This window comes from Sceloporus occidentalis, unplaced genomic scaffold (genome assembly GCF_023333645.1).
Source record: "Sceloporus occidentalis isolate IW3139 unplaced genomic scaffold, rSceOcc1.0.p SCAF_8, whole genome shotgun sequence".
NCBI lineage: Eukaryota > Metazoa > Chordata > Lepidosauria > Squamata > Phrynosomatidae > Sceloporus > Sceloporus occidentalis.
Genome location: NW_028316988.1, coordinates 33,003,326 through 33,028,237, shown reverse-complemented (window position 1 = coordinate 33,028,237; position 24,912 = coordinate 33,003,326). Strand labels below are relative to the sequence as shown.

The following is a 24,912-nucleotide window of genomic DNA, read 5'->3' as shown; positions in this document are numbered from 1 at the left end:
TGAGAGCCTTTGTGGCTGAAGAGCGGGGTATAAGGAATAAATATAATTATGATTATGATTATGATTAATTATTGTTTCTAGAGCGTATGCCTCCTGCTGCAGGTTTTACGTATTTATTTTAATCAGTCTGATCATTCTGTACAGTGCTCTGGAAATTTACAGCTCTTTGTGGATAACAGTTTAATAATGGTAGTGGTGGTGGTAGTAGTAGCAGTTGGCGGCCTGAGCTTTCCTAGGCCTCAGCCTCCTCCTCCTCCTCCTCCCCTCAAGGCAAAGGCTCCTTTCCGCCAAAGAACTACAGCCCCCATGGTGCCTCGCGGCAGGAAGTTCGGTGTGCGCCAACCGGAAGTGCCCGGCGTGGAACTGTGGGCGCGGCGCGTGCGTTCCGTCTGGGCGCCAATGGCGGCGGCGGCGGCGGCGGCGGTGTCGGCGGCTCCTCTTCTTCCGGCGCCGGAGTGCTGCTACGTGTTCAGCGCGGAGTACGTGGCGCGGTGCGACGCTCTCTGCAAAGTGCCCCAGAGGGTGGGTCGCAAGGAGAAGGAGAGGGATCCGGGGGACCGGAGCTCCCGAGGGAGAGGCCGGCGGTGGTTGGGAGGGAAAGGGGCCCCAGCAGGGCTCCGAAAGGGAGGCCCACTCCCTTTCGCCGCCGGCGCCTCGGCTGCCATGGCAACCTCCTGGGGCATCCTGGGATTGGTAGTTCAGGGAGAGGGGCGGGGTCCCCTGCCTCTGCCGCCCGCCTCCCCGGAACGACTACAAGCCCCAGGTCCTTCATCCCAGCGGTGGCTATTACTGCTGTTATCTCTGTTTGTATCCCGCCCTTCTGCCAAGAAGACTGGGCCCAGGGCAGCAGCTCACGACGTTGACAACGCCACACGGTTAGAAAGGAACACAGATCGTTCTGTTAAGGGAGAGCTGAGCTGCTACAAGGATCGAAACAGTGCTAGAACCCAGTACTTTAGGAAACAGATCAAGACCTCTCTCTCTCTCTCTCTCTACTGGCCCCAGAGACTAACATGGCTATACCTTTGAACGCAGAGCCCAGCTTCCTCAGGAGGAAGGAAGGCGCCTGGGCAGCTGTGGCTGGTCAGTGCCACTTCCTTTGGCCTTTGTGCCCTGGCTTCTTTAGACTGTAAGCCTGAGCAGGGCAGGGAAAGGTCTGACTGAGGATCTGCAGGCCCCTCTGGGAGCCTTTGTGTCTGAAGAGCCGGGTGTAAATGCAGTAGATGCATAAGCAAAGGAATGGTCTGGGGCTGTGTGGGGCGGAAGGGCCCTGGGGCGGCCCACCTTTAAGACTACAATCCCCAGGATCCCAGAGGACACAGCCGTGGCAACTGCAGTGGGGTCGGGGCGGTGGCTCTGGGGATCCTAGCTAATAAGAATGAATGAAGCCTAAGCCAGCCCAGCCTTCCCCCAAAGCCCCTCTCTCCCTGGGCTGGCATCCGCAGCCCTCCTCTGCAGCGCAGGGCAAACCCGCTTCCTTTCTCTTGACTGCCGTTGGTGCAGAGGGACAGCTTCAGCCCCTTTGAGTCTTGGTGGGGTTTGTTTTTACAAGGCATGGCTGTAGAGGTGTGTTTGTGTGGCAAGCGGAGCGTGCGCAGGGCTGGCAAGTGCAACAAGGGCGACGCTGATCTCCGATCTCTCTTTTGTACAGGCCAGCATGGTGCATTCCTTGATCAGAGCCTACTCCCTGCTCAACCACATGAGGTAGGAGGTCATAGGATCATAGACTTCGAAGGGACCATAAGGGCTTCTGCCATGCAGGAACTCACACTCAAAGCATCCCCAACAGATGGCCACCCAGCCTCTGTTTAAAGACTTCCAAGGAAGGAGACTCCACCATCCTCCAAGGGAACTTGGTCCACTGTCTAACAGCTCTTACTGTCAGGAAGTCCCTCCTAATGTTGAGCTGGAATGCCTTTTCCCATTGCTTCCATCCATTGCTCCAGGTCAGAACCGCATGCCACAGCCCTCTTGGGTCCTTTGGGCCTGAGAGTTACAAATGCCTCTGCCCATTGGGGCGGATTATTGCCCAGCTGTCCTAGTGTTTTCTGCTTAATACTGAGGGATTTCTGGAGTCTGTTTGCTGTCATATAGAGTTCACGGTTTAATTATATGCAGAGCTTACTCTTCCTAAGTCCTTCTGGTTCTTTAAAAAGGTTTTTATCAGAATCCGATTGCATGCAGGGCTGGGGGAAGCAGGGACCCAGGAACCATCTAGACCAACTGCTGCAGAAGTGGCAGTGACCATGCCTGCTCTTCTGTGCCAGTGACCATGCCTGCTCTTCTGTGCCAGTGACCATGTCTGCTCTGCCAGCACTGGCCCTGGCTCACATGCCGTTCCCTTGGTCTTCCCAGGATTGTCCAGCCCAAAGTGGCTTCCATGGAGGAGATGGCCACCTTCCATACCGATGGCTACTTGCAGCATCTGCAGAAGGTCAGCGAAGAGGGCGACGATGACCATCCGGAATCTGGAGAATATGGACTGGGTAAGGAGATGGTCCATGTGAGGCTGTTGAGAGGAGAGACCCTGTCCAGGCTGGCAGCGCAGCCTGCCAAAAGCCTGCCCACTCTGGGTGCTGTTGCTCCTCCTCTCCAATTATGAGTCAAGGCTGTTTGAGTTGGGGGTCTTTGGGGGGGCTCTCATCCTATCCCCACCCCACACACAAAATCGCTATTTCCTTTCGATCTCTCCAGGCTATGACTGCCCAACCACAGAAGGGATCTTTGACTATGCGGCAGCCGTGGGGGGAGCCACCATCACAGCCGCCCGGTGCTTGGTGGATGGCAAGTGCAAGGTGGCCATCAACTGGCCAGGAGGCTGGCATCACGCCAAGAAGTAAGGGGGTGCCTTCTCATCATATCCAGGGGCAGGGACTTGGCCAGGTGTCTGTCTGTGTTGCGCATAGTGGGATAACTGCAGATGTGGAAGAAGAAAAGGAGAGGCTGGGAGAGGCACTGGAGGAGGAAAAGCAAAGCTATGGGGCAGAGGGATACTGAGGAGGAGGCACAGAGTTTGAAAAAGTTACTTGGGGGGTGCTTCATCTCACAGAAACCCCCCATCCAGTATTAATTAATTAATTAGGGACCCAAGTTGGCTTGCAGTGTGGGTTAAAACAGAGTGCAGTAAAAACAGCATATGGTGCAAAAGTAAAAAAGAACATTAAATCAGCAATCACGTTAAAATATTTTAAAAATATTTTAAAATACATTTAAAGCATAAAAGTAGAGGATGCCCATTAAAAGGCTCTTCTGGCTCTCCAGTGACAGACCAAAAGTCCGTCTAAACAGAAAGGTAGTTGTCTGCTGGTGAAAAGTCTCAGGGTGCGTAGAGCAGCTTCTTAAGTCCCACCCTTCATGCACGTTTGCAGAGATGAAGCTTCTGGTTTCTGTTACCTGAACGATGCTGTCCTGGGCATCTTACAGCTGCGCAAGAAGTTTGACCGTGTTCTCTACATCGACCTTGATCTGCATCATGGGGACGGTAAGGGTCCTTCCAGCACTTTGGCAACCAGGCCTTGCCTTGCTACTGTTGTGTTCATTAGTTTCCCCTAAATGAAAACTGCACCCCACTTTGCTCATCAGCCTCCCCTTCAGAAGCTCATGTGTTTCACTGGTTTTGGCTTGGAGTCTTCCACCTATCAAGGTTTCTGATTCATCTAGAAAAGTATATGTTCATATCTGTGTATGTATGTGTGTGTGTGTGTGTATGTATATATATATATATATATATATATATATATATATATATTGTGGTGAAATCAGTCTTTGAAATTTGGAGGATACTATAGAGGGGGAAGCATCCATTTTCCCTCCCTGTTTTGGAAAGAAGTTGTGTGGAAAATCCGTTTCAACATTTGAACACAAAACTATGGTTCCATGACAGCAGGACATTGACTTTTAAGTACAGCCACTTCTTCTCCTGACTTTGGTGGTGTGTTCTGCCAGCCCCTGGCTGGGTTCAGGGGGACCCCTTCCATATTCTAATTTACTTCCAAGTTTTCTAAGCCACAGGGCTATAGAAGCTTGGGACTGGAAAAGGATGGCTGCTGGGTCGTACCTTCCATGTCCCAACTCTCTGTTCTAAATCTTCTGCGGTTCCTGCTTTTCCCACTGTCACCTCAAATTCTTCTATCAGATCCCAGTCTAGAGTCTGGCTCTCTCTTGGCTAAAGACAGATGTTCCGTTGAGCCAACTTTCAGTCCTATCTAACTGAGCTCCCTTCCCTTCTGCGATGGACTGCCATCTCACCGGAGTGGCTGAAGTGACTGTGTTGAGAGGGGGATGATCATTGCCTTTTACTTTCTCTTACCCTCCTTCCAACAGGTGTAGAAGATGCCTTTAGCTTCACCCCCAAAGTCATGACGGTGTCTCTGCATAAATTTTCACCCGGATTTTTCCCAGGTAAGGAGTATGGCCTGAGCAAGTGTGGTGTAGTGGTTTATGTGCTGGAACAATACTCTGGGAGACTAGGGTTTCCATCCTAACTCAGCCATGAAAAATCAGTGGGTGATCTTGGGAAAGTCACTCTCAGAGGAAGGCAAGAGCAACCCCCCTCTGAATAAATCTGGACAAAAAAAAACCCCAGGATATGATCACCAAAACTTTGAGAGCCAGCATGGTATTGTGGTTGGAGTATTGGACTGGGATTCTGAGACACCAGGGTTTGAATCCCCGCTCTGCCATGGAAACCCACTGGGTGACCCTGGGCAAGTCCTGCTCTTCTCTCAGAGGAAGCTCCTGCTTGGTTCATGCCTCTCAAATTCCCCTTTGTGCCTCTTGCTCAGGAACGGGAGACGTGACGGACGTGGGCCTGGGGAAGGGGCGCTACTACAGCGTCAATGTGCCCATCCAGGACGGCATCCAGGATGAGCGATACTACCAGATCTGTGAGACGTAAGCATTTCCCTCGGCAGTCCCAGTTGGTGCCCATCCTCCCATGGGGCCCTGGATCGTTTGGGAGAAGGGTCTTCCTTCCTTCCTTCCACTCACTGGCCTTGCCCTCTTCTGCACTATCGGGGGCCCTGGGACTTCTGCCTCACCTAGCGGGGCTAGCACTCCATCCTTGACCTGAAATAGGGAGTGTTGTCTTGCACTGTGCATATAGGCCTCTTTGCCCTTCCTCCAGGTGAGCTGCTAAAACTGGGCCTAAGGCTTTGGCGCTTCCCCAGACTTTGTGCAGAGGAAAGGTCTGCAGCAGCAATAGGCAGGGAATGCTTCCCAACAGCAGAGTTGGGAGCATGGCTTGCATGATGCATCAGAATCCCTCACATCGCAAGGAAAGAGGAAATCTGAAACCTCTTTGACTGTGTCTCAGCTCCACTCTTCAGCATCTGGAGTGTTCTTTGCTATTTTAAAATGATTATTATTTGGGACACTGCTCTGTTCTGAGTAAATGGGAGGCAGTGGCTGTGTCTGGCTCCCAACCTTTCATTTGCTCTATTGGAGGCTGGTTCCCAACATAAAACAACCCTTTGATTCCCAGTGGCATCATTTTCCCTTGTTTTTTCTCACATAATATGCAAGCCTAGCTGCCTGTGCTCCTGCCAGTCATGAGACTAATTTCACTTAGCAATATACAAGAGGCCCTCTGTGCTTTTTCCAACTTCTCTTTATGTGGAACTGAGGTGCTCTGCTCCCCAAGAACAAAACCAGACTGGGGTTCTTACTATGCCCAGGCATCATTCACTGTAGCAGGAAATCTGCTGTGCAGTGTGGAGCTCAGGGGGATGAGGGGTGTATGTGGGTTTGGAGGATGTAGTGTCCTCTGTGGCATCTCTCGTGGTCTTCCTCCCTACCCAAAATATTCTGCAGGGTGCTGAAGGAGGTCTATGTGGCGTTCAGCCCTGAAGCCGTAGTCCTACAGTTGGGGGCAGACACCATCGCTGGGGACCCCATGTGCTCATTTAACCTGACCCCCGAAGGGATTGGCAAATGCCTGAGATACGTCTTGCAATGGCAGCTCCCGACCCTCATTCTGGGAGGAGGTGAGTGCCTGAGGAGGAAGAGGCGCTGCTCGGAAGAGCAGTGGAGCCCATTGCAATGTTATTGGTCCTGGTCCAATGGGGAATTTCCTTGGATCCTCTTATTTTATTCCTCTTTTGTGGCCGCCTGCAACCCTTGACTGTTGGGTCAGTGAACCAACACAAGTTTCTTGGAGCTGTTTTGGCTTCCTGGTGCCATCGCTCTAGCCCTTTGCCCAGTTGGGCAGGATCTGGACCAAGTGCTATATGCTCCTTGGATTCACCTCTCCTTTTCTCTCTCTCTCTCCTTCCTCCCTTCTTCCTTCTCTTTTTGACCCTTTTTTCTTCTTCTGAACTTGATAATCATTTGTTCCTGGAGACAGGGGGCTACCATCTTGCTAACACAGCCAGGTGCTGGACATATTTGACAGCAGTCATTCTTGGGAGAACGTTATCCTCAGAGATCCCAGATCACGAGGTAAGGCCCTGAACATCCCTCCCCATTTTGGAGAACAAGAGCTAAGCTCCAAAGGCCATTTTCCTTCCTCTGGGGTACTTGCCCCACCCCTGCTTTAATTGCTTCTGCTAGTAACACAAGGTCTTGCTCCTCTTTGGTGGAAATGGGCTTGTACACATAGGAAAGGTGTGGAGGTGAAGAGATGAGAGGCAGAGAGAAACAGAGACTCTGTGCCAGAAAGGAATTGTTTTAGTCACAGTAAGAGAGTGAGAGTAAGACACTTTGGATTGAAAGTCACAGACTTAGATGGGACAGGGAGGCATCAGGATTCATCCCTTCCCTTCTCTGTGGCTCCAGAGGTGCCTTGCCTCTATTTTGCCTCTCCATGACTTTCTACTGCTTCTTTTTCAGTTCTTCACAGAATATGGCCCAGATTATGTCTTGGAAATCACGCCAAGTTGCAGACCGGATCGCAACGAACCAAAAAGAATCCAAGAAATCCTCAGCTGTGTGAAAGGTGAGATGTTGGGAAGGGCAGAACCATGGCCACCTTTTCCCTCCTTTGGCCAGGTTGCAATGTCCAAGCGCAAGAAGGTGGGACAAGAGGCTGAATACCGTATTGCCATACATACTCAGTTTGTTATCATCCTGGTCCCTTCACTCTTTTGACCACCCCCTGAGTGTTGCTGGCGTCGTCCAGGGATTGGGTTGTGGCTGAGGGGGGAAGAAGGGCACAGGGCCAGGACCACCTCCTCAGCCCTCCAGGAAAAGGACACCTTTGTGAGAGTTGTTCTGTTTGCAGGAAACCTGAAGCATGTGGCGTAGCCAGCCCTGTCTCCATCCGTGCCAAATGCCTCCTGGACCAGAGAGTGTCACGATGGAGCAGTCAGGGGCTTCTGGGGGGATCTGAAGAAAGAGCCACGTTGGGGCTCCTGACGTTGCTGGCCGTGATCCTCAGGGAGATCTCTGTGACCTACCGACCAACCACTGCTGCCGATGTTTCTGTTTTTCTGAAGGAGTTGGTTCTCTGGTTCTGATGCATCTGAAGAGGGCTTGGCTCTTTCAGTCTAACTGGTCGCCTCCTCCTTTGGGATCAGCTGTTAGAAGGTTGGGGGGCAATTGTACAATTGGAGGGAGCAGGGAGCAACGTCCCTGCCTCTTTTGCTGCCTGGAAGGAGGCTGTTTTGGAAAGCTGTTTGCCTTGAACAATAAAGTGTTTGATATATTTGCTGCCTGGTTTTGCACATGGTTCCTGACCTCCTCCTCTTCCTCTTCATCATCATCCCAGACTCCAGTTCTTTCCCATCATCAGTTCTGGGCTCAGTCAGTTTTGGCTTTGCCCGCTTCCTCAGGCTGCTTCCACTGCAAGACACAGATCTATAAGGGATGGTCCCCAGAGGCTGAGCCACTTTGTCTGTTCTTAGAAGGGCAGTTGCTCTTTTGGTAGACTTGCTTGGCGGCTGTAGTCCCCAAAAGTAACTCTGAAGCTCCAGCCTGGCATCAGGAATCCTGTCTGCCTCTGTCAGAAGGACCCACCTGCACAGACCTCCTTCCAGTCTGCCCAGTCTCTGGGGGAGATCTGCTGTTGGAGCGACTGTCCAGTTGGACTGACCAGTTGGCTGGCCTGCGGGAGGAAGTTCCTTGAGAGGGAGCAGGATGTGGGAGACACAGAGGAAGACCAGCACTTTGAGTAGATGTACAATTTGGGATGTTCCCTGCCGGTCCAGTTACTTTTTAAAAAGTAACTTTCATGGCCCTCTATACAAAAGACATTCCTCTTTGCCTCACTGTTGCCACAAACGCCTGCAGCTGACTATGCGCCAGCACTGGAGCCGTGTAATATTCCTCCTCCTCCTCCTCCATTTAGTGAAGCTGCGCATCCTAAAGCACCTGAGCCTCCAGATCATGTTTTGTACTTCCTCTCCCAGAATCCCTGAGCCTCACTCGAGGCTGGCTGGGGCTGAAGTCCAAAACTCTTGGGAGGACCTTGCAAAAGGCAGCGAAGTTACTTTTTCTCAAGTTGCCAAGCTGTGCCTTTGCATTAGCCGCCTCTGGCCCCTCCCGAGGAAAAGCCCTTGCTCCAAACGGAGGGCGCCTTGGAGGCTGAAGCGTCCGGGGAAAGGAGGACGCGAGCCGCCCAGCAGCCAGGCTTCCCCATCGCCATTCCTGGCTCCGCCGGCCGGCAGGTGGCGCTGTTGTGTGCTGCGCGCCAGCGGAGCCAGGCCCCTCCCACCCCTGGGACCGGATATCCGGCCGGGAGCGGAAGCGGCCTCCCTTTCCCTGCGGAGCGCAGCCATGGTGAGTACGCGGCAGGGGCTTTTCCTCGCCGGGAATCCCTCGCCATCCTCGGGGGCGGCGGCGCCCAGGAGGCCCGCTCTTGGCCGGGAGGAGCGGGGGAGCCTCGTCCGACGGGAGGCCGCGATATGGCCGGGGAAGGGCGCTCGGGGCGCCAAGGAGGGGATGCGGGCGGCGGGCCTCGGGCCGGGAGGATGATGATGGCGGGAGGAAGCAGGGGGCTGCCCTGGGCAGGAGTTCTGGGGCCCAGTTCCCTCCTCCGGGTTCGGCTTCTTCGTGGGTCGGGGGCTCCCCGGGGCTCCTCTGGCTGGGCCTTTGCAGGAAACGGGACTCCTCCTTCTCCTCCTCCGCTGCCTTCCTTCAGGCAAACCCTGACTCAGAAACCCTGAGATGGCGGCATCGTATCCCTGGGTTTCAGTGGCAGAGCAGCCGAAGTGGGACGGCAATGCCTCTGTGGCCAATGCGGATACGTAGCACTGCCAAGCGAATAGGATGAGAGGGGTAGGCATATGGGTCGAGATAGTAAGCCCTGCCCCTTTGTCTCGGGCGGAGTTCGGTTGGTTTGTACATGCAATAAAATAAGGGGAAATGGAGTCCTGGCAGAAGCCCCACAAGAGCACAGTGCGCTCTTCTCCCGGGGTTTCTGCACCACTTTCAGGACCTTTTGGGGACCGTGCAGAAATATACTCATCCCTCCATATTTGCAGATCAGATTATTCACAGGTTTCCTCTCTGGGAATATCTAAGTCCTCCAGCTCAACTCTATGGTCAACTTTAACAAAAAGTTGCACTGGGGGACCTAGAGATTCCTAGAGAGGCGTTCTCTCGGGTAAAAAGTGGTCTTTTGTTACTTGCGGTTTCCGCATGTTCACGGGGGTCATGTGCCCTAACCCCAGCGAATATGGAGGGACGCATGTATATCCAAAACAGGGGCACCTTTTTGCTGATCAAAAGGGTTCTTGTATCCATAATCCATATTTTCTTCCACGCAGAGCAAATGTGCGTAACGCATGTCCCTTTGCGCCCTCTTTATTTTAGGCTCGTGGACCCAAGAAGCACCTGAAGCGTGTTGCGGCTCCAAAGCATTGGATGCTGGACAAACTGACGGGGGTCTTTGTAAGTACACTGGGCGTCACGCTTCGAAACGCTTCCGAAAGGGGCTCAAATGCTGTGGCGCCGTGTTGCGTCCCTCTGGAAAGGGCCAGGCGTGGGTACGTGGCCCACTTGAGCCGCCCTCTCTGCCTGGATGCTGCCATTGGGCAGATGGCCATCTGTCAGGATGCTTTGTGAGTTCCTTCATGGCAGAATGGGCTTGGACTGGATCAGGGCCCTTTTTGGGATCTCTTCCGACTCTGTGATTCTACGAAATAAAGCTGTTCCATGCCCACTTGGGAGGAACAGAGTAAGGACCTTTGTTGGACCTATTCTAGATACAGGAGCAATGGTCCCTGTTCCAGATCAATTGCATGGTTGTGTTCCTAGTTAATGGGAATGCAGCGTTGGCTTTTGGGTCACCCTTTCTGTACATACAGGGCCATTATTGCTCACTCCTTAGAAGACTGCAAACAGGGCATAGAACAGGTACAGAGGGCACAACTCCAGGCTGCCCTGTTTGAGTCAAGCATTTATGCTTCGAAATACAAGGCAGAGAAAGGTGGAATTATCTGTTGTCTTCTCTTTAGTGAGCTTCGGGTGTATTGGCTGCTTTCTCTGGGGGTGGGAAATTGGATGGATTCCGAACATTTGTGCCTTCTTCAGATTTGTGGCAGGGCCTGTTTGTGGGGGGGGATCGTGCCAACTGCCTCATAAGTGTAGCAGAAGTGGGTTTAGGAAGATGTATTCCCAAGCAGAGCAGAAAGAGAGTCCTGGTCAGGATGAGGGCTTTGTGCTTACTGTCTCCAAAAGCAGCCTGGGCCAAGCAGGGAGTAGAAGCGCTTGCAGCTACCATCCTGTTTATGGGTGGCCTGTTATAGGGCAAAACATGAAGAGAGCGTAATCTCTGAATGCCCGCTGTGGCTGTGCTTGGAGCATCATGCTTGGGGCATAGGACTGCTGCCTGTTTTACTTTAAAGGGGACCCCTGCGAAGGGCCTAGTAGCTTTGGCCCTACTTTCTTGTCTGTGGTAGCTCTCCTGGAGCGTAATGCCTTCCTTGTGACCTGCTTGGGTTTTCTAGGCACCCCGACCGTCCACAGGACCCCACAAACTGAGGGAATGCCTTCCACTCATCATCTTCCTCAGGAACAGGCTGAAGTATGCCCTGACTGGTGACGAGGTGAAGAAGATCTGCATGCAGCGGTTTATCAAAATAGACGGCAAAGTCCGCACGGACATCACCTACCCTGCTGGCTTCATGGGTGAGCAGAGAGGGGGGCACCTTTCTGGGCATGCGGTGCATAGGACAGGCGCTGGACTCTTAATGGGGCAGCTGGATGAGGATTATTTCCTGGGGGTGGTGCTCATCTTTGGGCTGACATAGGCCTGTTACAGACAGCCAAAATAAAGCTGCTTCGAGTCACAGTGGAGGTATGGTATTTGAATGATGCATGCGTCCTAAGAGTCCAGAAGTCGCATCAAAGCCATGCTCCAGCCCTAAGGACTGGAGCGTGGCTTTGGTGTGGCTTCTGGACTCTTAGGACGCATGCATCATTGAAACACCATACCTCCACTGTGACTCGAAGCAGCTTTATTTTGGCTGTCTGTAACAGGCCATAGTCTCTTGTGTGTATGCGCATGCTTATGTATGGCTATTTCTTGCTGTCTGCTGTGTCCTGAAAAGAGTGACTAGTTTAGTCTGACCAAGATCCCCTTGGTGGTTTTTATGGGGCTTCCAGTGGTAGCAGCATGGATTCCTGCTGTTAATGGGTAGAAGGGCCAGTACACACTGTGTAAAATACCAACTGTGTTGTTATGGCAATAGCTTGGAACAGTTACTTTTCAAAATGGTGGGTCCTGAAATTTCCCATCCATCATGGCCAAAACAGGTTTTCAGAGCTTTATTTCCGCCACAGAGCTGTCTGCTTAGTAGTGTAACCTTTTTCTTGCTTTGAAACGCATGTCTGGAAGTTTCAGCAAGGGTCTGGGTTTTGTTTCTCAAGGTGGGAAGCAGGCAAGGGTGATGGTACTACACAGCTCTAATAGCCGCACCAGTCAGCTACAGGAGTCTGCATGGTTTGCTTTCAGTTCCTCTGGGCAAGCGCCTGCCATTGTGCAGCTTATTCTGGCTGGCGGTTTGCATCAGTCCTTTCACTGGCATGGTGTGCTCTTGGGCCCTTCTGAAGGTGTGCCATGTAAAAGCTCACAGAACCTGGCCTCTTCTTGAAGACAGGAATGGGGGCGCAGGGAGCGCATGCCCTACACTGGCTGATTCCGACCACTATATTCTTCTTATCAGATGTGATCAGCATTGAGAAGACGGGTGAACACTTCCGCCTCGTCTATGACACCAAGGGCCGGTTTGCTGTTCACCGAATCACGCCAGAAGAGGCCAAGGTTAGTCCCTTGGGGACTGTGGGGCAATGCGGTCTCACTTGAGCCAAGAGGGAGAGTCAGGAGTTACAAATCCAGGGCCATTTGGCTGACCGGCTGAGGTCTGGCAAACAAAATATGTGCCTGAGTTAATGGGTTGCTGAGGAGTTGGAGCTGACAGCTGCTTCCTGAAGTCTCAGTGCAGCGGAAGATTATTGAAGAGAATTGTGGCTTTTAGCCTGAGGAGTGGAGTGGTCTGGCCTTGGCAGCGCTCAGAGCTGGCTTGACTGCCCTTAAGTGGCAGAGCTGGTGGTTGCAGCAGTCTGATCCCCTGCCGAAAGTATGAACCTGGGGCATCTTCCTTTCCCTCCTCCCTAAAGATAGGCTGAGAGGGGGTGAGTTTGTTCCTAAATCTCTATGGGAGGGAGAGTCTATAGGAAAGATGAGCTTGTTGGCAGTTCTGAGGATGCACTTACTTGTGATGGGAGTTTGTTCACTTGAACCTTCTCCAAAGGCAAATGCAGGGCTCTGGAGTTCACTATCTTCCATTTGCCAGGTCCCAAGTAGATACCCTCCCAGGCTCAGAATGGGGAAAGGCTCATGACTGTCAGGCAGGGATGGATGCTGCCTGGCGACCAGATTTTCTTCCCCAAGGCCCTGCTTGGAGTTCCCTTTCTTTATCTCCCCCTTCCCTCTGTTTCCAGTACAAGCTGTGCAAGGTTAGAAAGATCTTTGTGGGAACCAAGGGCATTCCCCACCTTGTCACACACGACGCCCGGACCATCCGCTACCCAGATCCTCTCATCAAGGTGAACGACACTATCCAGATTGACTTAGAGACGGGCAAGATCACAGATTTCATCAAATTTGATACAGGTACGGGCGCAATCCCCAGGCTAGATGCATTGGCTCTCCCCGGAAACCTCCCCTGCAAGCGAGGGGCTGTGGCTTCACTGGTCGGCTGGACCAGCTTTGGCTGGCCACTTGGCTCTTCTGATCTTTTCTCCCCTCTCTGTCCCACCTCAGGCAACTTGTGCATGGTGACTGGCGGGGCTAACTTGGGGCGTATCGGTGTTATCACCAATCGGGAGAGGCATCCCGGCTCCTTTGATGTCGTCCATGTGAAGGATGCCAATGGCAACAGCTTTGCCACCCGGCTGGCCAACATCTTTGTTATTGGCAAGGTAATTGGGGCCATTCGTGGGGTGTGGGATGTTCAGGGGGGCAGATTGGTGCAATTTTGGGGGGAGAATCCCTTTCCACCTTTTATGGCCTGTTCTGTGTAGAAGGTAGATGTGGGCAGCCATTTGTGGAATCTGCCTAGCAAAGGGTTGCAAAATTCTGTCTTCTGATTTTAGTTATACTGTAAATTTCAGATACAAACCACCCAGAATGTTTATGAACCCTACATTCCACTAGATATCAAGGCAGTCCTTTATATGTAATCCCACAATTCGAGATACTGTGTTTTTGGAAATGGGTCAGTTTATGCTCTCTTTCCTTTCTGTGTGTTTTCTTTGTTAGTCATACTTTAAAATCCAATAATATACATTTTGAAAGTGATAATATGAATAGGTGATTACAACTCCATTAAAAATGTATTTTTTTAAAGATTATTAGTCTTATCTGTGCTTAACTCGAGCAAGCCGGAGCTCATTGTGGATGCCTTGTCCAGTGGGCATGTGTAGGGTTGGACCCTCAGTGGGGCTTCCTCTAGGCTCTCCTCTTGTGGTTATTTTGGCTCAACCCCCAGAACAAGAGTGGAGCTGAGTGTCATCTAGCTCTGCTTGGGTGAAAATAGGAGAGAGGGGTCTTTGGGCTCCCATAATGACCTTTTCCCGTTAACCCTCTCCTCTCGATTGCTCTAGGGTAACAAGCCTTGGATCTCCCTGCCTCGTGGGAAGGGAATCCGCCTCACCATTGCTGAAGAGAGAGACAAGAGACTGGCAGCCAAGCAGAGCAGCGGCTGAGCCCCCGGAGCACTGGTGATGAGCCCCACCCAGAGCCCCCTTTTTGACAAATAAAAACTGTTCCAAACTCGGTTTTGGGATTTCCTTCCCTTTCCTCTGGCTGGGCAGATGTGTTGGGAACCAGGCTCTGACCTTTAGGCTATTCCATGGGGAAGTATTAAGCGGCAGGGAGAGAAGCTCTTACCTCACCAGACCATTGGCCACAATGTGTGTTGGGTCTCCCCATCTGGATCCCTCTCCATCTTTGGTCCTCTAGAAGTTTTGGACTTCCATATCCTAGAAGCTCCAGCTAGCATGGCCAGTGATCAGGCATTCTGGGAACAAGCCCAAAGCACCTGGAGAACCAAACCTTCAATGCCTTTTGTTGTTGCTGTATTCATCATAACCCTTTCATAGTTTTTTCTTGGCAAGGCTTATTCTGGGGAGCTTTCCCACTGCCTTCCTCTGAGGCTGAGAGGGTGACTTTCCCAAGGCTACCAGTGGGTTTCCATGAGCTAAGTGGTGATCTGAACCCTGTATTCACAAAGTCCTAGACCAGCATTCAGACCACAGTACCCTGTTGGCTTTAATGTCTTGGCTTTATTCCTATGCTGCACGCCCCATTCGGACAACCATTGCCAATGCTCTCACTGATTAGGCCTTTTTATCTCCTCTGTTTTATTCATGGAAGAAATCAGAACTGTGCATGTGAAGGAGGGTTGGTTACAAGGCTTTCTGACTTGATGGGGAATTGGAAGGTGGGTGCAATGCATGTGCCACCATTTACTAACGTCAGCATATGAGGCTAATCTTTTGTCACTAGCAATTCAGTATATGGTCACTGATGTCTGAGGGCCTGGTTCCGAAGGCTCTTCCTCCTCTCTTGCCAGAGGAAGACGATGACTGCAGTCTGCACAAGTAATTGAACTCAGTTCCAGCCCTAGTGTGTAAGCTGTGTGGCTGAGCAACCACGGTACATAAAGCAGTTGCACTGCCCCTTTGCCTGGGAGAGCCTCTTGTGCCCACAGTGCTCTTTTCAAGTGGCCAGGTTGGCCAGAGATGCATGCTCTGGCCTTCTCCCTTCTTCCCCTGCTTCTGCCAGGAGGAGGGACCATCTTAGTGCCCATCCCAGGCTCCCTCACACAGCCACAGTGCTGAACCCTGCTTCTCCCTCGCTGCTCTCCAGGTTTAAGTGATGGAGCAGGCAGCAGTCCTCCAGGCGCTCCCAGTCATCCCAACACAATCCTAGCTCCGAGGGCCCCTCCAAATCCTTGGAGATGAAGCTGCCATTGTCGCTTCCGCAAGACACATCTTCATCTGTAAAGGACACAAAGGCACACATTTCCAGGGGGTCTGTTGCAAAAAAAACAACCCACGTTTCTTTTGTAGAAACTTAAAATACAAGCTTTATGAGGCAGGGGTTTGTGGTGGGCTGCAGTTTGTCTCTTTGGACGCATGCTGTGGCTCTTCCATGTGTTTGATACAAAGTGAGCCACAGGGCACAAAAGTTTGCTATGTGTTCTGGTTTCATGGAGGACTTGCACGACTGCAAATCGACATGGCCCGTCTCAGTAGGTTGGGAGATCAACTCCAGGCTTTAAACACTGATTTAAAAGAGCTCTCTACAGGGCTAATCCTAATAAGAGCCTGGGCTTTGTACCTATAAAGACTTAGCTGAGACCTGGAGTGAGTTCGCTTTTCTTTTGTCAGTCTTAGGGTCAGGATCTTGTGGGTGGGTCTTGAGGGACCGCATCGCCTTACCTCTGGACTTCTGCATGGCCCTCAGCGGGGGAGAGGGCATCCTGTCCTTCACCGCTTTCATGGCATGGTCAAGCTCACTATCAGGGTCACATTCAGGCAGGGGTTCCTGCGGGTCACCCTCAGACTCTTCAAAGTCATCTGGATAACTGGTCAGACCACATTCGTTCTCGGAAGCTGCAATAGAGGAAGGGCAATGGCTGGATATCTATGAGGATGGCAGTGCTTAGGAGTCACCATAAGAGAGGTGCACACTTCCATCTGCAACAAAACTGCTATGGGATTGCACTTCTGGGGGCCGCTGCCTCCCTAGGAACATCTGGATGGGAGACTGGGGTGGAGGGGTCTCTGCAAAATGGGGATGGCCCTCTGCCTGCATTTGGGGGGTGGGGAGAGATCAGGTCAGCAAAGGTTCGTTTTAGATTCATGGGACTTCGGATAAGCAGGCATGGAAGGATTAGGCCTGGGTGTTCTCAGGGCCAGTCAGGAACCAGAGAAGCTGCCTTGCTTACTGACTCGTCTGGCCTAATACTGGCAACTCTGAAGGGCAGCAGTCATGGCTCCAGAATTTCAGGGAGGATTTTCTCCTTCCTGGCTTTACATGGCAATGGAGGGGATTGAACCTGGCTTTCTGCAGGCAGACCTACCGTATATACTCGACTATAAGCCGACCTCGTGTATAAGTCGACAGGTTTGGGGACAAAAATTATAGATTTTGCTATGACCCGTGGATAAGTCAAGGAAAAAATTTAGGGGCATATAGCAAAGGATCTAAAAGATGAAGCAAAGCAAAACAATGTCAAAGAACTTAGAAAAGTCCAGCAGACAACTCTGCGCTTAGTCTTAAGACTGGATGAGAGAGTAAAGGAGGCCGGGAGCTTCACATGTTATATTCTTGCATTTCATCAGGAGATGGTTCCTTCTTTTAAATAAGAGTTAAGATACAATACTTACATTGACCATGGATAAGTCGACTCAGGTTTTTGGGGTCAATTTTTTAACCTAAATTTCTAGACTTATACATGAGTATATACAGTAGGTCTCTGCTACTAAGCTGCAGCCCTTCTCCCTCCCTCTTCCCCTTATTCCCACTGCTTGTTTATCCTCCAGGTCCCATTGCTTTCCCTGCCCAGAGCAATGGGAGGCATGCAGACTCTCACCATGGATATACACCTGCATACCTGGCCCCTTACCCGTCTCCTCCTCCTCCGTCAGGGTCCCCATGGCGGTTGCTGCTGTGCAGAAGGCCGCGTCTTCCTCTGAGCTGCAGCTGGCATAGGAAGAACCTGTGTCTTCAAAATCTGCCGAGTAATGAGAACCACTTGTGGAGATGCTCCAGGTTTCCTCCTGGTCATGGCGCTGCAGCTGGGAACTCAGTGGATCCGACCCCAGAGCCAAGGCCTGGCCGTCCGCACATCCCACCGCATGCTGCCCAGGGGGCCAAGTGAGCTTGCTGCCATCTCCATCCTGGAAGACCTCTGGCTGTGGGGATCGGCTCTTGGGGATCGGCGTTCCTTGCTGGAAGATGAATCGGTTGAGGTGCTCCTGGACGTAAGGGAAGGCCAGGATGGTGGTGGCGCAGGGCCTCTCCTCTGGGTCCTTCTGCAGGATGGCGCAGATCAGGCCATGGAGGGGGACGGAGTAGCACTTGGGAACGGGGCCCTGGCGGCCCTTGACAATCTTGGCGAAGAGGCCGAGGAGACTGAGGGCCTGGAAGGGCGGCTGGAGGGCACACATCTCAAAGAGGACACAGCCCAGGGCCCAGACATCGGCCTTGGAGCTGTAGGGAAGGTCCTCACAGAGCTCGGGGCTCAGGTAGTAAGGGGTGCCCACAAAGGTGCTGGCCAGGTCAGCCGTGCTGTCCATCACCTTGGAGATGCCAAAGTCGCCCAGCTTCAGGATCCGGGCCTGGGTGAGGAAGACGTTGGAGGATTTGATGTCCCGGTGGAGGATCTTCAGGGCATGGATGTACTGGACGGCCATGGCCAGCTGAACAAACCAGCGCATGACCGTGCCCTCTGGGAAGTGCGACCCTTTGCTCTGGCCCCGAATGTGCTCCTCCAGGGAGCCCCCATCGCAGTACTCCTGGACAATGAAGACGTAGGAGCCCCCCGAGTCCAGGAAGTGGTCGTGGCAGGTCACCACATGGGGATGCCGGAGCCGTCGCAGGATGGCCACCTCCCGCAGGACGGCCTCCTTGTCCCGCAGCCGCTTGCCCGGGATGGTCTTGACCTTTTTCACGGCAAAGAGCTCCTTGGTCTTGGTATCCCGCATCAGGAAGACCTCTGCACTGGAGCCCTGGCCAATGCTGAGGATGGTCTCATACTTCTCCATGCTTCCTTGGAGGAAACACTTGCCTCAGACGGCCATGCCGAGGGGTCTCACTACCATCCTCAGGCCTCCTCCCTATATGCCATCACCCCAAAAGAACAGAGGGAGGTAAGGAGGGAGGAAGGAAGGAGGGTAGGTGGGGTGCAGGGAGGAGGAGGAGGAAGAGGAAGAAGAAGGGCTGTCACCCCACCATCATGGCCCTGGCTTTGGGAGCAGGGGGAGGCCACCCTTGTTGCCCGGTGAAGCAACCCTGGGGGCAGGCCCTACATCACAGAAATGACTGTGACACCCACCGGGAGCCCTTCCCTGCTGCTGCTCTCAGCTGAAGGCCTGGCAGGGGGCAAAGTGGGGGTCATGGAGGGCCCTGGCTTGGAAGGACCAGCCTGAAAGAGGCTGCCCCTTTTCTCCACGGCTGTGAGCAGGACAGGCTCCAAGCAGAGAGCACCTGACGCAGCAGTAAGAGTCATGGGATTTAGCTGAGGGCCCTTTCACGCCACACACTTTTGACTGCCATGGCATGGAATCCTAGGTTAGGAGGAGCATTAAGAATCCTCTGCCACAGAGCCCTCATGTCTCCCCAAACTACAAACCCCAGGATTCCATAGGATGAAGCTGTGGCCATTATAGTGGAATCCCAGCGCTATACTTTAGTGGTGTGAAACAGCCCTAAGACAGAAACTGCAGATGTTTGGGCTCCCTTCTCTCCTCTCTTCCCTGAACAGAACAAGACGCCTTCATGGCAAACCATGGCCCACTTTGGGAACATATTTTGTCCTTGGCGGCCAGTGGGCCAGGATTTGCAGGGCCTGGGCCAAGGAAGCCAGCGCAGGACCAGGCTGCAGAAGGTGTAAGGCTGAAGCCCCAGGTGCTGCAAATGGACCGGCCCACATTACCTGACCTGAGGTCAGCTGGCGAAGGCCCTTCCTGCATCCTGCCACCTTCTCAGCCGGGGCTGGCATGGCATTTGATGTGGTGCAAAATGTTCTTTTTGCTGCTTTCCTTCAGGAGCTGGACCTCCACCTTGGACACTTGACTTGGCCCCTCTTTCCAGCTGGTGGTTGAAGCAAAGACGCTTGGCTCTGTGCTGCTGGCTGACCTTGTCTGTGGCATCCAGTTCTCTCCCTCCTTGGCTCTGAAGGAACATGGTCAGCACTTCCCTGCCTCCCTGCCTTTGTTATGCAGCTTCATGGATGATGATAGCTGGGGCAGGGATTATTTGGAGCTGGAAGGAAAGAATGGCATTAAAACAGGCACCTGCCCACCCTTCTGCCTTTAAAGCAGCACTGGGGAGTCCCAGCAGAAGCAAAGCCATGCCCAAGGGGCCAGCACAGTCTCCTTGGGTACCCAGCCCTCCTTCCCTGGCACACCTTGTGCCCCACGAATGGATGGGGAACAGAAGGGACAGTGGGGTGTGCGTCTTGGTGGGGCAGCATTGGGGTTATGGCCCCAATAAGGGTTCATGTCCTCCGCTCTGGGACAGCAAAAATCACTCCTGCTACTGTTTCTACACAGCAAATTCCAGAGAGTTTTTAAGGATAAGAAATCCTCAGAGGTGATTTATGCCATTTCCTTCCCCTGAAATAGAGCCTCCAGCACTTGGCATTTGTTGGTGGTCTCCCATCCAAGGACTAACCAGAGATGACCCTGATTAGCTTCCAAGATCAGGTGGGAGAGGATGGTGCCTTTAGGGTGGAATGGCCTTCCGGAAGAGAGTGGGCAGCTGAATGCACTGTTCGAATTTGACAGCATTGAAGGCCAGTCTCTTCTTGCAGGCTTCTCCAGATCATTTTAAATTGTGAATTTTGCTGTTGAATTTTAAATGCTGACTGTTTTGGAGTGTGTGGGTCTTATTTATCTTTTTAAGACTGCTGCATGTTTTAATTAATGCTTTTTAACTGGTCTTGTTAATGGGTTTGTTCCCTACAGGGAGAGGCAGAGATGGAAATGTTTGTGGGATGCCCAATTGCTCCTTCTTGGCGGCCACAGGAGGGCGCCCTTTCCCAGCAAATGGAAGCAGGTAAGAGAAGTTCCTGGAGAAGATGGAGCCAGGTTCCTTCTAAGGCTCCAGAGGCCAGAGCCAATGGATTCAGGTTGCAAGAAAAGAGAGTCCACATTGACCTTAGGAAGAACTTATTAAGAGCAAGAGCTGTTCAACCCTACCACAGGCTGCCTTGCCGGGTGGCCTCTCCTTCACCGTTTCATTTCAAGAGGTTGGGTGGCCACTTCTTGCGGTACTTGAGCCTTGTGTTCCTGCATGGCAGAATGGAGTTGGACTGCATGGCTCTTGGAGTCCCTTCCAACCACAATTCTGTGACTGGACCTCTATGTGGATAGAAGATGAGAAGGAGGAGGAGAAGGTGGAGACAAGAGCAAACTGGTTTTGGAAACAGGTTTAAGGACCTTGCGGTGGTGGATCCACAGCCTGACTCACCTTTCTCCTTTGCCTCCCACAAGGCCATGCAGTCTGACTCAGGAAGGTCCTTGGGGACCAGATCTCCTTCCCAAGAGTGGACTGGGCAGGGAGAAAGTCCACCCTCCTCTGCGAAAAGGGCACGGTCCCTCCTTGTGCATCTGCCACTACCTCTGGCCTTGTGAGAGAGGTCCCTGGTGAGCATTGGAGGAGCACCACGGTCCATGTGAGCGGCTCCTTTGGCCAAGCAACAGTCCAGTACAAGGGGAAAGGGAGACCCATCCCATACATGCACAAGTACAGACCACTTGGCCACAAGGCAACGGCCGTGGAGAGTACCCAAGAGCATGTTTGGGCTCCACTTAGGAACAGGATCCCACACAGCTCTCACAGGTTTAAAAAGCAGGGTCTCTGGGCTAGCACTTTAGAAGCTGCACCCTGAAGGATTGCGGGGTTGTGAGATACGTGCAATCCGATATATTTTCCTTATTGAAACAGGGATCTCAGAACGCACTTGGCGAAAGATATCTGAGGGTGGGATGTTTTTAATGCCGTAGGATCTGTCTGGCTGCCTTCCCTGCTGTTTGCTAAGAAATTCCCTTGTGTGCACCTCAAGGAAGGACTTTTAAGACTTCCCCGTAGGCGCTTGCATGTTCCCTGGTCTTTCCTATGGCTGGCCTGAGCTCCAAAGGATCCATTGGCTCTCCTGGAAAGGATGGAAGGGTGGTTTCCTTCCTGGGTCCACTGCCCTTTCCTCACAATGACCGATGTTCCTGAACAAAGGCCTCTCCGTCTTCAGATCCAGGGCCTTGATTTTGGAAGGAAGAACATCCCATTCCCTCCTCATCGGAGCTGCCAGAAACATGTGCCTTTAATATGCTCACCAGATAGGCAACCCTTCTTCAGGGAGTGGCAAAAACAACCTTCAAAGTGTTATGCAATCGCTAAATTTGTTGGCATTTAAGGAGCTACAGAAATTCTTGGCTGTTCTTGTTTTGCCTTTCTTTGTTTTGGCTGCAGAAGATGAACACTGCTCTCTCTGCCAGCGGAAGATCATTTTGTCAGTGTGTTTTTTACCAAAACCTCTGTCGGAGGACAGGCCTCAGGAGGGTGCGTCTCTTGGTATTGAGGTTTGCAACGGCAGCTGTGTTCGGATCGGTGGAGAAGAAGGGGTTTTTATGGTTACTTTGCATTAAAAGAGCAATCATAGAATTGTAGAGTTGGAAGAGACCCCAAAACGGGCCATCCAGTCCAACCCCCTTCTGCCCTGCAGGAACTCTCACTCAGAGCATCCAATTGACAGATTGCCATCCAGCCTCTGTTTAAAAACCTCCAAAGGAGGAGACTCCAAGGGAATATATTCCACTGTCGAACAGCCCTTACTCTCAGGAAGTTCCTCTGATGTTGAGCTGGAATCTCTTCTCCTGCAGCTTCCATCCATTGTTCCGCGTTCTAGTCTCTGGAGCAGCAGAAAACAAGCCTGTTCCCTCCTCAATGTGACATCCCTTCAAGTATTTAAACAGGGCTATCATATCACCTCTTAACCTTCTCTTCTCCTAGCTAAACATCCCCAGCTCCCTCAGTCGTTCCTCATAACGCTTCATGGTTTCCAGACCCTTCACCATTTTGGTTCCCCTCCTTTGGACACATGGCTCCAGTTTCTCAACATCCTTTTTAAATTGTGGGGCCCAGAACTGGACACAATATTCCAGGTGGGGCCTGACCAAAGCAGAAAAGAGTGGCACTATGACTTCCCTTGATCTAGACACTATACTTTTATTGATGCAGCCTAAAATTGCATTGGCCTTTTTAGCTGCTGCATCACACTGCTGACTCATGTTCAACTTGTGGTCAATCATGGCCCCCAGAACATTTTCTGCATTGTGGTCTTTGGGCAATGAAGGGGGCTGGCACCAGAGAGGCCATGTCCACAGCTGCATTTTCTCCCTTGAGTGCAAAGATCAGCTTTGTGTGTTGGAGCAGCTCATGGATGGTATGGTTTTGAAATGAGGCGCAGGAAGGTGGGCAACATCCAGGACCCCAGGGTCTCCATTGCTTTTGCTGCTGGTTCTCTGGCTGCATCCTTTCCATGGGGTCTTTTGGATCCTGCAAACACACACATAAACACAGATAACACACAAACACACACAATCCGCTCCAGGCCTTCAGGAAACGAATGCGGCTGCTGACCTGACTTGGCTTGGAGATGGAGGAAGCCGACAAGGACTGCAGAGGAAGCTCTGAAGAACAGAGCAAAACAAAAACTGAGATCAACAGAGAAGAATGTTCCCAATTTCACCCTCTTATGTAAGAAGGCAGTGGGTGCAAAGGGACGGCCAGGAGGATTGTGATGCGCCCCGAAAACGTTGAAGCTTGTGGGCTTCATGGGCTGGAGACCACACTCCTTTGCCTTCTTACAAGCGGAGGGGGCTTGCATCGCATAGCCGTGTTTCCTTTTTGGCCCGCCTCGCAGCACCGCGTTATATAAGAGGATCATATCATTCCACAAGGCTGCGGTTTTTTAATTCAGCAAGGGCAAACAGTTCTTAAGCAAATCATCCATGCTTGGCATGCGCTTTGCCTCCGCTGGAGCCCTTTATCCCACAAGAGTGGGCTTGGCGGCACTGAATGAAGACTGATGTGGTGCCAATGTTGTTCTTGCAGCCTTTACTTCCATTTGACCTGGTTTCTGTTGGGGGTTTTCAAGGAGAAAAAGGGGGTCCAGTTCAGGTCCAGATCCTTCTTGGTCACTGCAGTCACGAAGGGAAGAAACAGAGGTTGCATCCACATTGGAGATATAACCCAGTTTGGCACTACTTTTCAGCATCCTGGCTCAAGGCTATGGAATTCTGGGAGTTGGAGTTTGTTGTGTCTGCTCTGGACCCCACACCTCATTGTGCTTTGAAGGTGTTGCTAACTGGCATCTGCAAAGATTGGTCAGAGAGGTGCAATGTTGTGCATGGCCCAGACTGTCTATGTGTCGTGTTGTGTGTGTTTGTGCTTTCGGGTCTACTAACGAGGAGTTACTGAGCCGAGGTGCAAGGTGAAGCAGAGAAGCCAGAGAAATGGAAGGAAGTGTTTTTCCAGGCCTGGTTCTTTGACATCTGGCAAGGCACAGGGAAAGTCATGATGGCAGAAACAAAGAGCCCAACCCACCTCACCCATGGCACCGCCCGAAGTGCCATCTGGGCTTTGGAGCGGCTGATTGCAAAACGGGTAACTTGAGATCAGTGCCGAGGCCAGGACTTGTTGTTCTCTTGCTGCAGCCGCCCAAGAATGGTTTGATTTGGTGCCGCCTTGTTTTGCCTGCTCACCTCAAGTGCAATGAGGTTGGCACTGAAGGGAGAGGATGTGCCAGCCTGTCCTGGGAACATTGTGAGCAAAGGAGGAGAGGCAGAGAGCCATTCACGGGCACCATTTTTGCACGGCACAGTTGCAGCCCTTGGATCCCACTTTAATGGCCACGGCTGTATCCCATGAAACCCCAAGGCCTGTTGTTTGGTAAGGCTGAGAAGCCTAAATACCCAAAGAAACAGCAAAATCCAGGGATCCGTAGGACACAACCATGGCTGTCATAGTGCTATCAACCTGTATTGTGAAGAAGGCCAAGAGTGACAGTGGGACCCACACAAAACAACAACCACAGCAACCTCTGGATTGTGCCAATGCTGCCAGATGAAGGCCAAGTTGTTGCTGTCTTCTGCAGTTCTCCATCTGATGTTCATTGCTTGAGAAGAAACAGCTCCAGCATCCTGGCAACATCTGCAAATTAGATCAGAGAAAAAGTGATCTCTCCTGGGAACCTTTTGCCCAAATCTTCCAGGGTTCACCATCTTGAGTCCAACCGGGTGGCACTCAGACTCCTCCATCTTGCTGCCAATCTTCTTGTCTTTGGGTGAAATCAGAGTAACTCCAGGTGAACCCTGCCCTCTCTCCAGCATTCTTCTAGCACAGAAACACACACATATACACACACACACCCAGGTGTACTTTCACTGCCATCGTCACTCATAACATCTCTGGAGACAAGACAGGAATCCCTGCAACTTTTTAAACCCTGCGTCTCCTCCTGCAAATGCTGCCATTTTTTGCGTGAAGTGCAACTCGGGGCAGAGTGTGTTTGTGGGTGAGGCTGTTTGCACAGACTTGGGTCTGCAAACACCACAGTACACACACACACACACAAGACACAAAGGCATCTGCCTGAAGTGAGCCACTGACAACATGAAGATAATTTATCGGGAGTTCATTGAGCACTTTTACTGCCCTGTGGCACTCAGACGGCT

The 24,912-nt window shown here is 52.0% G+C and overlaps 3 protein-coding genes across 6 annotated transcripts; 2 read left to right on the top strand and 1 right to left on the bottom strand.

The window, feature by feature from the left end:
- The first annotated feature begins 361 nt into the window (after window positions 1-361).
- LOC149308603 (histone deacetylase 8-like) lies at window positions 362-7,645 on the top strand. Of its 4 annotated transcripts, XM_089536094.1 has the most exons (11): window positions 362-522; window positions 1,652-1,704; window positions 2,356-2,486; window positions 2,695-2,836; window positions 3,369-3,481; window positions 4,324-4,401; window positions 4,785-4,893; window positions 5,812-5,984; window positions 6,344-6,438; window positions 6,829-6,934; window positions 7,220-7,327. In XM_089536094.1, the coding sequence occupies exons 1-11, from the start codon at window positions 400-402 to the stop codon at window positions 7,240-7,242; spliced, it is 1,146 nt and encodes a 381-aa protein (XP_089392220.1). In that variant the 5' UTR covers window positions 362-399; the 3' UTR covers window positions 7,243-7,327. The 4 variants fall into 4 exon arrangements, with proteins under 4 accessions (XP_089392220.1, XP_089392219.1, XP_089392222.1 ...); XM_089536093.1 differs by lacking the exon at window positions 6,344-6,438 and having other exon boundaries at window positions 7,220-7,645; XM_089536095.1 differs by lacking the exons at window positions 362-522; window positions 6,344-6,438 and adding an exon at window positions 968-1,083 and having other exon boundaries at window positions 7,220-7,645.
- A 587-nt stretch (window positions 7,646-8,232) lies between these two features.
- Window positions 8,233-14,220, top strand: LOC149308602 (small ribosomal subunit protein eS4-like). Its single transcript, XM_089537123.1, has 7 exons — window positions 8,233-8,715; window positions 9,751-9,828; window positions 10,887-11,067; window positions 12,105-12,202; window positions 12,883-13,054; window positions 13,205-13,362; window positions 14,047-14,220. The coding sequence occupies exons 1-7, from the start codon at window positions 8,233-8,235 to the stop codon at window positions 14,146-14,148; spliced, it is 1,272 nt and encodes a 423-aa protein (XP_089393249.1). The 3' UTR covers window positions 14,149-14,220.
- Window positions 14,221-15,153: 933 nt separating this feature from the next.
- LOC149308601 (uncharacterized) lies at window positions 15,154-18,219 on the bottom strand. Its single transcript, XM_089537090.1, has 3 exons — window positions 17,079-18,219; window positions 15,889-16,062; window positions 15,154-15,444 (listed from the first exon to the last, which is right to left on the bottom strand). The coding sequence occupies exons 1-3, from the start codon at window positions 18,217-18,219 to the stop codon at window positions 15,266-15,268; spliced, it is 1,494 nt and encodes a 497-aa protein (XP_089393216.1). The 3' UTR covers window positions 15,154-15,265.
- Window positions 18,220-24,912: the final 6,693 nt, after the last annotated feature.